This window comes from Harpegnathos saltator, unplaced genomic scaffold, assembly GCF_003227715.2.
Source record: "Harpegnathos saltator strain DR-91 unplaced genomic scaffold, Hsal_v8.6 scaffold758, whole genome shotgun sequence".
In the NCBI taxonomy this organism is placed as follows: domain Eukaryota; kingdom Metazoa; phylum Arthropoda; class Insecta; order Hymenoptera; family Formicidae; genus Harpegnathos; species Harpegnathos saltator.
In genome coordinates, this window is record NW_020230602.1 from 48820 (window position 1) to 63671 (window position 14852).

At 53.2% G+C, this 14852-nt stretch overlaps 1 protein-coding gene across 5 annotated transcripts in view; it reads right to left on the reverse strand.

Annotated features, from left to right (window-relative positions):
• Nucleotides 1-14852, reverse strand: part of LOC105183613 (uncharacterized) — a 33804-nt gene that overhangs the window by 8161 nt on the left and 10791 nt on the right. Inside the window, exon 1 of one of the 5 annotated variants that reach the window (XM_011141875.3) lies at nt 8098-11383. The exons of 3 other annotated variants lie outside the window; for them this stretch is intronic. In XM_011141875.3, coding sequence (XP_011140177.1) covers nt 8098-8681 — 584 coding nt within the window. In that variant the 5' untranslated portion in view covers nt 8682-11383. Of the gene's footprint in view, nt 1-8097; nt 11384-14852 lie in introns of those variants that run through there. One more of the 5 variants, XM_019841657.2, reaches the window with a different exon arrangement.

A 14852-nucleotide genomic window follows, 5' to 3' on the forward strand; every position in this document is an offset into this window, starting at 1 on the left:
CGGTAAGAAGTTGACGAAGAGAAACAACAAGCGCGGTTGTTCTTTACAGTGGTCCGCGCAATTTCTTGAAAAACCGGTAAGAGAGCGTGCGCGGCTTCGGAACACACGTGGGCATATAAATATATCGAGCGGTGCGCGCCAGCAGCGTACGTCCGAGTGAATTAGAAAGCAGTTTCGATTCTTTAGAATCTAGAGACCCCCGCTGCTGTCGTGCGACGTCGGGCACGTCCTTCGTCGTGGTGTCGCTATATCGGGTGAACCTTGCGAGCTCTCCGCGAAGAGTGACTCTCCTGGCAGAATTCGCGCGACGGGAGCGCGAGCGCGTGAAATTCGATTTGCATTTTCGTCGGGAAGTATTCCGCGATGTCTCGCGAAGATATCGCCGCGCTCGGGTTTCAGCGAACGCGCAGCATCACTCGATTATCGCCGCGAGCGAGTTCGTGTGCGAACACATTCGACGCGGGCGAACTTCATTCGCGGTTGATAAGACTCGCTCAATTATACAATCGCGATTGCCCCTGTTTACACACGACCGATGGATAACGGTGGATAATACGCGCGACGAACAAGTACCTACTCGCACTCAAGAATGACTCCTCGATCTTCCCTGCCAAGTACCTTTGGAACGCTGCTCGCGAAGATCCGTCGTCTCACACCCTTATGCCGCTGCACGTTCTCTCGTCACAACACACAAGACACGTTCAACACGAAGGAAAGGTGGACGGACACTCGCGCGACCGGTCGGTCGGTCGGTCGGTCGGTCGGTCGCTCGCTCGCTCACTATGCACCGTTCGCACTCCACTTGCACTTTTCATCGAGTACGTCTTTTCTCAGGCGGTTCCCTCGCTCGCGCCTGCACTCACCGAGATCCTTTCTTTCTCTCGCCCCCTCCCCAACTCAACCTCCCACGCTTAGCGGATGCAGTCGATCGGGACCGATCGGCCGATCGGTCCCTCGCAGACTCCCTCCAACGTCGTCCGCTCTCGTCAGGTAGCGGGCGAGGGAGGTCACGAAAGGTCGTGCTCGCTCTGACGTTATACAATGGTGTCCGGCGGTCGGCTCGGTTTCTCTTCGAAGAATAACGAAGTAGTAAGCTCCCCCTCGCACAAGACCTTCCCCCCCTCCTTCCCCCGCCGATCCTTCTTTCCGATCCCCACAACTGCGCTCCCCGAGACGAGACGAGGACGAGGACGAGGGGACGATGGAACATGGATGCGCGTCTTCCGCGTCGACCGACGTGTCCTCTTCGTCGCGTAGCTCTCGAGCGGCTGCCAGAGCGCTTCTCTCTCGCGCGTCGCGCGCGACTGTCGACGAAGAGGAAGACGCACGCGGGGAACGTGAGACGACGTGCATCGACCACGACGGTATCGGGGTCGAGAGTTCCACGACCGCCACCGGGCCACCACCTCCTCTCTCCTCGGCGACGACTCGCGTTCGTTCGCCCGTTCTCGCTCCTCTCTGTTCGCCGTTCACCTACTCCGCGAGACCGACGTTCTCGCGTGCTCGCGATTGGCCGGCGTACTGTCGCGTCACGCGACGCGACGCGACGCGCCGCGCCGCGCCGCGCCGCGCCGCGCCACGCCGGTCGTCTCGGAGTCACTCTCCTCCCCCGTGTGACCCGGCGTGGCGGCTACGAGGGCGACCGCTTACTTCGCCTCGCGCCTGGCTTAGCTTGGCGCGAGCGCCAGCCACCAGTTCCACGCACGTCCTAGAGACGATGGCCAGTGGCGGATTCAGACTCGGACTTGCCGAGGTCCTTGAATTTAGGGTGCTTCAGCGGCACGAGCGAACTCGAAGGTAAAATGAATGAGGGGGAAAAATGAGAATGACGGGCTAATGAATGAATAAACAAACGAGCGAAGCGTTGCTTTATTCAACCACGTGAGATCGCGTACGTGAGACTGAAGAGTCGACAGAAGAACGGGGGGAGGGGAGGGGGATGACGTAGAAATTTCTGTGAGTAAGAATTAATCGGGCTTGCGAAGTCACGTAAACCCGCGTATGATACTTTCTTTCTTTTTTCCGGAAACAACCCTGTCTTTTGCACGTGCGACACACACTCGAGCCGCTTATACTACGAGGAGAGATGAAGTTGCGCGAAGGGAGCAGAAAAGCGGCGTACTCAGCTACGCTACTGCGCTGGTTCATTAGTTGCATCGTCGAAACGAGGGAAAAGAGGAATCTTGATGAGGGGCGCCACGCGAACGGACGACCCTAGAGAACCGTAAGTCCAAAGCCGCCACTGGAAACGTTTTCTCCTTCTCCTTCCCACCCGCTCACCGCACGTTCCGTTCGTCGTCCTTCGACCTCGCCTGAGCGCATAGAGGAGCGCCTTCGGCCAACGTCACCGACGTTGCAAACGGGATGCAAGCGGGAGTCGCTTCTTTGGCACTCGTCGCGTTAACCCTCTGATCAGGGTAGCTGCGTGCGCCACGAGATCAGCCGATTAATTCGAGAGAGCAACAAAGAGACATTCAAGCCCGCTCGACCAGTTTCGTCTTCGCGATTTTTCAAACGCGGACCGCGGAAGCTCATTCACGTTTTCGCGATATTCGCGCGGATTCCCATTATTAACCGTTTAGACGGGGTCTTGCTTTCTGATGATGGTTCTGCTCAGAGTGCCACAGATGGTTTTTGTAAGGACTCGGAGGGAAAAGGAAACAAGAAATATAATGTAAAGATTGCGTTATAGTTTCTATATTTTTATATTGTTTCTATATTGCTTCTATATTTGACTCATAATACATATTACAAAGAATTCAAATATTGAGTTAACCAAATTTCGCAACATAATTATCATTGTAGAAGTTTGATGTCGAATAAGAATATCGCGAAGGCCTGCACACTATGCAGGCTCCATGACAAGACAATCAAACTCCGTCTATGTTGAATTTCGTTGGGAGCGCAGTGGAATTATGAAACATTATGCTCCGTGCAGTCAAAACGTAGGTGTTGCATTATGCGACGATTACTGAGAATTACGTATGCTTACGGGTATGTATACGGTATATACACGGGTGTAGCTAGCTGGAGTTACGATATTAATTGCGCCTTCTGCTGGCAGACGAATTGCGGCAAACGCGCCGGAAAAAGCACGATGAATCGGGGATCGATCTATCGAGCACGAGTGAGCAAAAAGAAAAAAGAACGGACCTTCATAGGCGACGAAGAAGATCCCCGAAGAAGAAGAAGAAGAAGAAGAAGAAGAAGAAGAAGAAGAAGAGGAAGGTCAGCGCGTTAAACAGTCGGGAATGCATATTCTCGCGCGCGCGAGCGTGAGGAGGCGAAGCGCGATAAAATATGCGCTTCGCCTTCGTTGCACAAGGCGGATAGTTATTACGCACGGATGACGCATACTTCGGACCTTCGGACGCCTTCGACGAGGACAAACGGAAGGGACAGCACGTTCGTAATAAGGGAACGATGCGCGCGAGTCAGCGTGGCTGAAGAAGCAGGATTTTTTCCAGTACGGAGAGTTACGCCGATACTGATATATAGCGCATCATCTTTCAGTCGATGGACAACTGATAAATCCTCTCTCGGCCTTAGAGTGCAAACTATAAATAGACGTGGAAATAGAAAGGGAACTCGAGAATAGAAGTCGATGTAATTTCGACGAGCTTTTGAAGTAGCGCGAAAATGGGTCGTCTGTCTGCACTAAGTATGTGTAAGCAATAATAGGAGGTAGATAAACGACGATAATGATTATCGCGTATATTCCTGATACCAAAATGGAGAGAGCTCGACGAAGTCGCGACCGATATCAGTTCTCGGAGTTTGACGTACGACGACACTTCATCCCGCGCGAATGGTAGCGGTCTGGAACGAAATCCGATTCAAGCTCGGAGAATCTTCGCCTGTTTCGAGTAACGGACGGTGCATCCTGGCACGGTGCCGTGCAAAGTCGAAGGTTCAAGGTTCCTCGAAAAGTTCGGTGAAAGGAACGACCCTCGTCCTCTCACGCAGGCAGGTAAGATCGTTCCCGCTCGGACCGTTCCCGGAATATTGTCCTGGACGAAATTCCCGAAGAGAGTTACCTTCGTCGGTAGTTGGTCAAAATAACCGACCTGTATGGAGGAAAAACCTGCGTCTTGCCCACGAGTTGCACTCGTCACTATCGCACTATCAGTATCGACCGATAGATCATACCTCGGTGTCGCATCGATAAGAGGAAGAGGAAAAGAGAGGAAAACGGAAGTGGAAAAGTGTTACACCGTTCTTCGCGAAACGCTGAATCGCGAAAACTCACGCAGCGCGATCCTTATTATCGTCGAAATGATTACGAGAGAGAGAGAGAGAGAGAGAGAGAGAGAGAGAGAGAGAGAGAGAGTGAGTGAGAGAGAGAGAGAGAGAGAGAGAGAGAGAGAGAGAGAGAGAGAGAGAATCTCGCTCGCTCACTCGCTCGCTCGTTCGCTCATTCGTTCTCTCGCACACTCGTCTCGACCTAATTCGCGGAGGCTTGGAGGAGCGGTTTTGCACGACGCCGACCCGAGGTGTCCCTGAGCATCAAGGACGCGCGCGTTCTCGCGAGCCGCGCTGGTGAACCACGCATGTCACGAGGTTACGCTAGGTTGCGACGGAGTCGGTTGCAATCCGAGATGATTCGAGCACGTTGGCAAAGCCTTGTGCACGTTGCATCTCGCGATGAAGGACTTGTCTATTCTTCCCTCGAGAACCAATCTTCGAGATTCCCTCTGTTCGTCTAGACCAAACGTTCACTCTCTCGAGAGGAGAGACAGAGGAAGGGGGGAGAACTTTGAACATGCTGCGTCGCATTTACGTATTCGCGCATAACTCGATAATTTACGCTAAATGAAAGTAAATTCGAATACACGTCGAGAATATACATTGAAATGAGCTTGAAGAAGAAAAAGTAACAGAAGAAGATGATGACGACAACGAGCGTATCGGACGGAGGCTCTGCGAAGTAATACGACAGACGAGTGTGTCCAGAGTGGCAGGAGCGAAGCGCTCATGCGCTGTCCCTGACCGGGAAGGCCTTTCTCGAAGCGCGCTGCATCGCGGAGGAGGTCGCGAACAAAGTCGAGTCGAGTTTACAGTCAAACCCAAGTCCCACCGAGACTCTTCGCATGACCGTTGCCCAATGCCGTTATTTTTTCTTCCAGAATCTATCTCGAACAGCCTGGTGGTGTCGCCGCCAAGCGAGGAAAATCCTGTGATCTCGATAAGATCACACGCTGGCCGACGAGGGAACGCCCGAAAGGAGGAGACCGACTCGTTCCTTCGCCGGGCGAATGTCTCGGGAGCGCGAACGCGTTGTTGCAGCGACGTACATGTCGCAATCCTTCGCGCTATGTTCCACTTCGTCCCTGATCGGCTACTAGGTCGCGTCAAAGTCCGAAGTACGGCTCTACGTCGTAAAACAAACACAATCGAGGGCCCGTCCCCGAGGTCGGCGCCAGCTCGTTGTTCAAGACCTCGCGCGGTGGTCTCTGCTTGCTGGTGAAACTACCAGAAGCATCGACGATTTTCTGCTCTTAGCTGCTTATTTTCATGCTCGCGTCTAATCATCAGAGAGTCGAGATATCCAATGGGGGGTGCGATACATGGGGATGATGCAACATAGAACGCGGACAGCTCGCAACAAGAACGCGATACCGAAACACGTGCGCGATAATATATTTATAAGGACTGCGGTATCGTAAAAATCGTCCCGCTACGTCGAAATTCCCGGGACCGGTCGACCGCCTCCTAGCCGGAGACTCAAAATGATGCTTCAGGCAGATCTTGCGAGTTCAAGGACACGTGGTCCCGCACAGAGAGATGAAGAGAGGTAATCTCTCACCTTGAGCCTTTCCTCGTAGAAGCTCTTCGCTCTGGCCCTCTCTGTACGACAACACGACAGGTGTCTTTCAATGCGAGACGCATAGATGTCTCTCCCAGCTTGAGTCATTCTCTCTAGAATTTTCCCGTCCTGGGTCTTTTCTGCGCGCGAGCACGCGCGCGCTTCTTTCTACGCGAGACGCTGATGTAGCGTCGAGGACTGGCATGACGAAAGGAGGACGGTCGATTCTCGGTCCGAGGTCGCGGGTAGGTCAAATCGCCGTCACGGAGTCGACCCTGGTGGTCAGCCGTTCTCGTGCACCAAAGATGGTCGGGTCAGCTCGGCTTGCACCGTATCTTCTCGCGGGCGCGAGAATCGACCGAGTTGTTCGATTTTTTCTCCTCACCAGCCTGATTCGCGGCTCACGCCCCGCTGTGTGTTCCTGTGCGGTGTAGATCCTGATTTATCCTGATTCATTGCGCTCGCGTTCGCGCGATCGCGATTTAGCGTTGCAGCAGCAGCCATCAGCAGTCGCGGTTCGCCGAGCCTCGGGCCGGCACGGAAGTACTACAAGCTGCGGACCACGTGACAGCGCAGGGATATACGCGATTTCGAAGCTGGAATCGAGCTGTGCAGCTGGTACCAATGTTCGCCGTAAATATGAGCAAGAGAACCGCGCGTGTTTCTTCGTCCGCTCGGAGCCGACTGAAACCGCGGGGTCGCTTTAGGCACTCAATAATACGGCAACGTAATCACACACGATAGGATAATAAATGTTTTGGTGCTAACAGAAGATATCTTCCGTACGAATGTTCTCGAGATGAGAGATTCTTCCGAAACACAACAAGTACGTCCGTCGTATTCGGCGCAGCTAACGGCGAGTATATTTCTTGAGCACGTGACGCATCGGCACCGCTATCGGCGGCGCTTTTGTAAGATATTAGCATATTTCATTATTTTGGAATACGAGGCAGCGATAACGATCCACGATATACCGCCGATAACACGCCCTGACCGCTCTCACATTCATCAGCGCGGAGCATAGATACCTGCGGTCCTATTCAAAGTTGAACGAGGAGATTTATTCGTTTACATAACGACGCGGCGATGACGCGGCGGCGATCGTCGACTCGACACGGTCACGTTGTTGAAAACGTTATCTCGAATTTTATCGGAAAAATTGATAAATTCAACAAAAGCCAAACGATCACTCGTGGATAGCACCAATACCGTTCGTTGAAAGTGATTCCGCAGAAAATTACTGACCGATAACCGAGAAAATGTTTTATTACATACGATACTGGGAATGGTCTCGAAATCAGGGATCGCAGGGCATTCATAGTCCTTTGTCCTTCGTCGTTCGATTATCGCCTCGTAAGGAGAGAAATCCAATCACGCGTGAGAAATATGCAGGAGAAAAAGATAAGATTAAACGTCTATGCAAGAGACGAGGCTACCCCGGCCGCCGCAGCTTCCTTTCGCCGACATCGCCGCCTCCTCCATGCTCGAGTTCTACGCACCAGGAGAAGTCGCGCGAGTCGCCGGAGAACGTTGAATTTCTCTCGGGCGCATCGCGCTGGCGACCTTGGGATCGCCAGCGCGACACAGCGCGCGTACGTGGCCGACTAACATACTTATCGCGGAGTCCTTTACAGTGATACCGTTGTCCTTCGCGGGGACATCGCCGATGAGCCGAGCAGCTCTTTCGCGCGCAGGTCCGCGCGCCCACTGGAGAACTGGCCGCGGTGCCGACTTCCGCGTTCACGTGGAGAGTCTGCTTCCGCCGTAAATGAACGTGCGGACGAACGTGCGCGCCATTCGCAGGAATGGCGCGCATCGGTGAGACGGATAAAGACGCGAAGTGAGCGCGCGACAACCGAAGACGCGGTATCTTATCGCAGAATTACGCACGTTACTGATTATCACGGTATCCTGCGATGCCTAAAATTATTCACCGTCTACCTACGCTTCGTGCCTATCTCCGAACGAAAATGCGTCGTCGTCGGAGAGCAATCAGTCTCTGAATGACAAATTTCAAGTGCCAACTCCATCTCTCACAAAGATATGGTCTTTCGTGAAGTTTCGCGAGAAATTCGCGCGTGTGAAATCTGGCCACGCGAGTAAAATTGCGAGTAAAATTGAATAGACAACAATCGGACCGCGTGTTATATGTAATAGAAGAGACAAAGAGGAAGAGAAAATGCGCGCGCGCGCGCGCGCGAGAGAGAGAGAGAGAGAGAGAGAGAGAGAGAAAGAGATAGAACAAAGTATACCATCGAATAAAACGGAGAACAGAGGATGAGGTGACTCACCGTGTAGGCATGAGACCAAGCTGGTAAAAGAAAACGTACTTTTTCTTGGGCACATTAGTTATTCTTCTAGGTCTTCTGCGCAGCCCTTGACTACGTTGCGAAAGATTCCGTTCAAGCTGTCGCGTCGGTTGTCGCATCGGTTGTCGCTCCGGTCGCGCTTCGGGACCATTGGCATCTTCCATCACCTGCTTACTGCAGCTCGGCTCGTTCTGGCCGCCAGCCGCTATCTCCGCGTTTCGAAGTAGTTCATTCACGAACTCCTTGTTCTCCTTTTCCGGGGAAGTCTCCCTGGACGACTCGTCGTCGGACCTCAGATTGAGCGTCGGCACGACGTTACGGCGCAGCCTGATGGGCGTCTTTCCGCTTTCTGTAGGCTCATAGCAGTCTTTGGTGAAGTGTCGGGAACAGATGCGCGCGGTGGAGATATTGAACGGCGGCTCGCCGTTTGCTGACGGCTTGCGGTTGCACGCTTCTATCCATTTCTTGCGTATCTCCGGGTCCTGCGGGAAGCGATGGTAGTGGACGGGATGGCCGCGAGTCCGCCGGTGACTGTTGCCGCACGCATAAACAGCGCACTGCGGCATCCTAACCTTCTCCCTCTAGAACGGCCGGTCACGAGAGTATCTGGCGGAGGGAGCGATAGAGCGGAGGCGATGCAGCGCGAGAGGCGAGAGAGCGAGAGCGATGAGAGCCGCCACGCACACCCGAGAGACGAGAGGAGCGCGCGCGTCACGCGCCGTAGGGAGTACGAACGCGAGCGGGAAGAACGACGCTTCCTATGACCTTCTCCCGTGCCCGACCGACTCTGCTCGGAACGTACGAGCTGGTGCGTGATAAGAGAGCTGTCCGTCCTCTCTTCTCTCCTTCTTCCGTTCGTCCAGCTGTCGTCCCGTCGAGCCCGTCGTCGTCCGCCGCACGTCGCTGATGGATCTTGAGCGATCCCGATATAACGAATTCTCCTCTGCCTCCTGGCTCCTGCCCGTTCCTGTCTATCACCTGCACGGTGTCACCAGCGAGCCGATGCCAGTCGTCACGACACTCCCTCCCGATGGTCCTCCAGATGGTACCTCTAGATAGAGGTGATACCAGCCACTGATCGATACCTTCTTCTTTCCTCTTCCTTCCCTTCGTGTTGGAAACGCTGGCGGCTTATCGCTGGTAATAAGTGTGTTTGCTCCGAAGATTGCTCGTCGTTTTCACTCACGTGCGTGGACGCGTCGCGCAATTGACGACTGAGAGATCCTGGTAGCGCTTACTGTACGCGCGATGCAAGACGGTTATATCGCCACGTACCACGTGTTAGGGCGTATGTTCCCACTGGTGAACAAAGAATCTCCGAGATTAGAAAATCGAACGTCACCGGTGTCACCGTCGCCGCGAACACAACGAGCCTCCTCGATGTTGATGCTTGAGCGATGATATTTCCTCGAGGACGGGATACATTCCCGTCCGGTTCGATAGGGATGCGTTACTGGTTCCGTTGCTGGATACGTGATTACGTACCGCTAACGTTTGCTCTTCTTGCTTGAAAGTCGGAAGACGGACGTTGCGATCCGAGAGGACCGGTGAACAACTAGTAGATGTTAATAAGAACGTGCTTCTAAGCCACTACGAACGTTGAGCGCGGGAGCGTTGTGCGCCGCCGTTTGTTCTTTGCGCGTCGACGAGAACTGGGGAGTGCTTCGAAGTCCTCTTCCGTGTCGTTGATCGCAGAGTCGTTTGAGACTACTGAGCTTGTAACCACGGCGTGATCTCAAGGCGAAATGTGAAGTCAAGCCGCTGGTACGAAGGTTACAACCACCGGAGAGCCAAGGGCCAGTCCAATGGCCATACCTGGCACCCCCTACTATAACCGTGGAGTCTATTTTGTGGCAAAATGGAGGCATCGGTTTACTTAATGAGTTTACGGAGGTAGGGAATGTTGCGACCTATAGTTTTCAATGCAGGATCTCTTTTACTTTCGGACCGGAGCTTTCGTCTTATCTCAACAGATATTGGTGGAAGTAGCAGGTAGCAGGTAGCGGAGGTGGTGGTGGTGGTGGCGGCTGGAATACGAGTCTAGTAGGAGGGTAGTATGACCGAACGTGGCCGCACGAGGGAAGGGATCGGTGCACCCATGGACTAGCGGACCTACCACGTGCGAGCAGTGTGCGCTGTCGACAGCGCTCTCGACAGGTGTCGCCTCTTGTATGCTCTTGGCGACGTTTTGATTCGGCCGCCGTTCGGCTTCAAGATGGCGTTGAACGAGTGACGGATGGACGGACGGACGCGTGTCTGCTGGTCCGTCGGAGCCGGCCGGCGTCGTGGGAGCACACGAGGCGGCTTGGAGAACGCCAGCGATCCGGCGTAGTAGGAAGGGAGGTCGATCGTGCGTGCGCGCGCGCGCGCGTGCGGTCGCTCTTTATAGCAATAGCGGCAAGTGTTTCCGTTACCGTCGGGTTTTGGCGCGCGGGGATGTTGTAGTTTACGAAGGCGACGAGGTACATGAAAGAAAGAGAGAACGCGGATCGCCGGAAGGAAGCGCGCGTACACGCTGTGGAAACTACGCGAGAGCGGAGGGGTGGGTTTTGCTGTTAGTACCCACACAAAGAAGCGGAGGACGAAGCGGCGTGTGACGACGACAACGGCTACTACCCGCGCGCGCACCGCTTCTCCTCGGAACTGGCCGCCGCCAATCGGTCCCGCAGCGCAAGAGGTGCCACCACAGCCGGTGGCAGCTGCGTATGCCTCCTCGTGCCTGCGTGAACCCGGTGAACCAATGATCGTGCTCCTGGTGTCGTCGCGGCAGGGATGACGAGAACGCCGTGGAGGGGGCCGCGCGCGCGGACCGGGGTTGCAAGGAACAGAGGAGTCGAGAGCGCGCGAAGGCCGCCGAGGGGAACGTCGGGTGGTAGCCAAGCGGAGGGAGGTCACCGCGCGCTACCGAGGGTCCTTTAGGGGTTCGCCACCCCTCGAGCGCGACGACGATCTTCTTCCTCGCTTTCGCGCGCTAACCGCCGTGACCAGGCGCTGTCGATCCAGCTCTCGCTTCCTTCTGCTCTATATCGCTCTGCTCTGCTCTGCTCTGCTCTGCTCTGTTCACGAGCCTCATGAGATCTCGTGTCTCGTGTCTCCCGTTTCTCGCGTCTCTTCTTCATCTTCTCGTCGCATGTTCTTTCTTCCTCTTTCTGCTTGGTTACTTCTTTGTATGTTTCATCTTTGGACGTATTTCTTCACTTTGTAAGATTCCTTCTGAAATTTTGGTCAAAACATTCTTTCGACCCTTCTCTAACTCTTTTTTATTTCCTCTCTTCTTCAGGATGACTCGTTTCCAGTTCTCCATTTCTAGGAAGAACGAAGAAAGAAATTCTAGAAAAACATTCTTCACATTTTCCTGTAAATTTCACATTTGCACCCTTTCGTGTGTTTTCAAAGATACTTCTATCCTTTTATTCTTTCTTCAGAGGGATGGGTTACTGACTGATGATGAGAAAACTAAACAGAGAACTGATGATTTTTCTATTTTTTTCCGTCTTGGTCTTTTTCCTCGCCATTTGGCTTATCCAAGTCGGTTCTTCTTTGACGAGTACAATGAAGAGTACTTTTGCGGGGCGGCATGGTAACCGCTCCGTGTCAATGGCCGGCAATTTTATTACAACACACTCGACAGGCCGCATCGTGTCGAGATTTCGCGTCCGCGCGTGTCGTCGTCTTGGATTTAACCGTCGTAAATTTATTCCGTCCATTTAACATAAAAATCACCATAAAGATCCATACCACAATTAACAAATTCCATGGAGACAACGATACACCAGTGGTCCAGTTTTTCCGATTTTGGTGCACGAGTCGTTTAACAGAAAACAGAAATTGGAATTGTGGTATATGATATAAATTTGCAAAGGCCAATCGTGCGATAAGCATTCTCGATGAACGAGCATACGAAAGCATACGAATTTGAAGTATACAAGATTAAAAGTTTAGCACACAGAAACCGAGGCCGGCAGGGTGGTTGACATTATCGTTCATCGACAACTTCATGTCCTATAATACCCAATCCTATAAGATCCGAGAGCTTTTATTAATTCAGGCAACGTGTCGGAGAAACGAGCACCCGGACCTATTTCGATAGCATTAAAATCTCTCGGCGGGAACAATCCGCCGAGAACGTTGATTGTCGCTATTTGCATGAAATCTTGTTACGTCGTAACGTCGTAAATGTCATTGCAGTTGTCACCGATTCGTGGCCGTCCGTAATGTTTCGTGAGACGTAAGGAAAGAAAAGAAACAGGGAGGAGAACTTGACCTGGTTGCGTCTGACAATTGTGTCGTGCTTGATAACTCGAATTAATTACGAGTTCGCGGACTTGAATTTGTACTTTGAACAATTTTTTCCCAATGTCTAACGAAATTCACGGGTATCCTCGAGGATCACGTTTACACCCTTCTAATCCTGTTAAGCATAAAAGCTAGAAAAGAAAGCTATAGAAACGAAGGTAACCTTTTTGGAACAATAAGGCCAACGTGTACCTGCATAAATGATAAATTTCGAGGCTAAACATGTTTATAATGCACTGAAACTTGATCCCTTTAGTCCCTTTAGTTATTCTTACCTGTCGGTTCTTTTAGGTATTTTTTCAGGTGAATGATTTACAAGCAACAGTAATTTTCGGATCCGGAGGAAACAAGCTTTTCTCGATGGCGATCAGGCGCCAGGACCTTACATTATGCTCGAGAAAGAAGACTTGAAAATAATGGTGATGGCTGGTAATCGATTATGTACGTATGAGAGATGTCCGTCGATTTTCTCCGCGGTCGAAATTTCGCACTTCCGCCGTGGCTTTCCTCGTCTGGACGCGGCTAGAGAGATTCGGTGGCGTCTTCGCGGAGGTTCTGCCGGGAGCGTTTTTGCGGCGCACCTCTCCTCCTCTTTCTCTTTCTCCTCATTCTCCTCCTCCTCCTCCTCCCTCCTCCTCCTCGTCCTCCCTCTTTCAATCGCTCGCGTGGGTCTCTCGACCGGGCGAAGGGAAGAAGCCGTCGAAAAGAGCTCGAGAACGACGAGGTCGCGCACGGAGGAGGCCTGGTCTCGGTGCGGTTCACGCGGCCCCTCAAATAAGGACAGACTGATTTCCGGTGGTCTCGCTTTCTCCCACCTCCCGCACGCGACTCCCTACAGCTCCATCATCGCTCCGTCCGCTTGACTCTCGACACGAGCACCGGACTCCGCTCTTGTCGCCAAGCTCCTGACCATTAACTTCGGCGAACGATGCTTCGAGCGTTACATTGTTCGCTTTATTAGGTTCGTAAAATCTTTTTTCTTTCCGGCGAAAGGCCTTCAAGACCAAAGAAACCTAGAAGAAAATCGTTTGCCCTCACGAGAAAGGAAAAACTCACACCGGTGAGATATCGATCAACTAGAGAAAAGTAATAAACTATGAGTGATCCCTGAGCACATCGAAATCGACCTTGAAATCGACCGAGGACGAAGTTCTCCTGAGACGGGTTCTTCGGTCGGTTTAATTAGTTCCAATCCTTTTGTCCCTCGGACCACCTTGACCTCTCGTCGAAACTTCAATCGACGATGTTGGTTGCTATTCTCTCTCCCTAGAAGTGACTTCGGCGAGACTAAGACAAGTTCATGCGAGATCTCGTCGATATTCCCCGCGAGTTCTGCTATTCGAACAATTCGAGTCACTCGGATCGCCCGGATGCTGACCGGCAGGCAAGGTTGGCGCAGCAGAGTTCTCTCGGATACCCTGGTTCCGCAAATATCCGGGGCCTGCGCCTTGCCTTATTCCCATCGCAGGCTCCTCTGGCGGCCCTACCCGTCCGATACACGCGCATCGAGAGACGGACAGAGAGAGAAATATAGAGATAGAGAGAAAGAGAGGGAGATGGAGGGGGAGAGAGAGAGAGAGAGAGAGAGAGAGAGAGAGAGAGAGAGAGAGAGAGAGAGAGAGAGAGAGAGAGAGAGAGAAGGAGACCGAGAGATAGAGGGAAAGAGGGAGAGAGTAAAGGGGATCCAAGAGCCAGCCACAGTTCACGTCTCACTCGCTCGCTCGCTTGCTCTCGCGGCCGACAACACCCGGGCTTCATTCTTCGCCCTCCCGTGGTTCTCGCGCGCGCGTCTCCTCTCGCCATGGCGTGGCGTGGCGTGACACGGCACGGCTCGGCTCGGCTTGGCTCGCCGTAATGCACAGCTGGCGCGATAGGGAAAGGCCGTCGTGGCGGACGACGCCGTAGACGCGACGCGGTCGCGGCCACCAGACGCGCCTGGAGAACGACGGAGGATGATGCGCAGCTGCGGGCGAACGGGCGTCGGACGAAGTGGGGCAGGTCGAAGAAGAGTTTCGGCGCCCACGGGAAGCGGCGAGACGACATCTTCCAGCGACTTGCGGACAGGCACGGCGCAGCGCGTCGCCATATATCGACGTGCTCCTGCGATTATTCTCCTTCCGCGCGCGCACAATGTACGATCTTTGGTCCTTCGCCCTTTCGTGGTCGATCGTGAGATCGCCTTGTAGAGAACTTCGGCGATCGGCGGAAGGTGAAGGGACCGATAGGAGACCGAGAACTCGTGGTTCTCTGGTTTCTAATTTAATATCGGTTCGAATCGCTCTATCGATTTCTCGTTCACCGCGGAGAAGACGATTCTTACGCCTCGTCGTCGCGTATTTCTGGGGGATTTTAAATTTAACCACTTGGCGAGCAAACCTACCGAAATTATCCCCGTCGACCCGCTTATCTCTCACATCGCTCGGATATTCACGTTTGTTGAC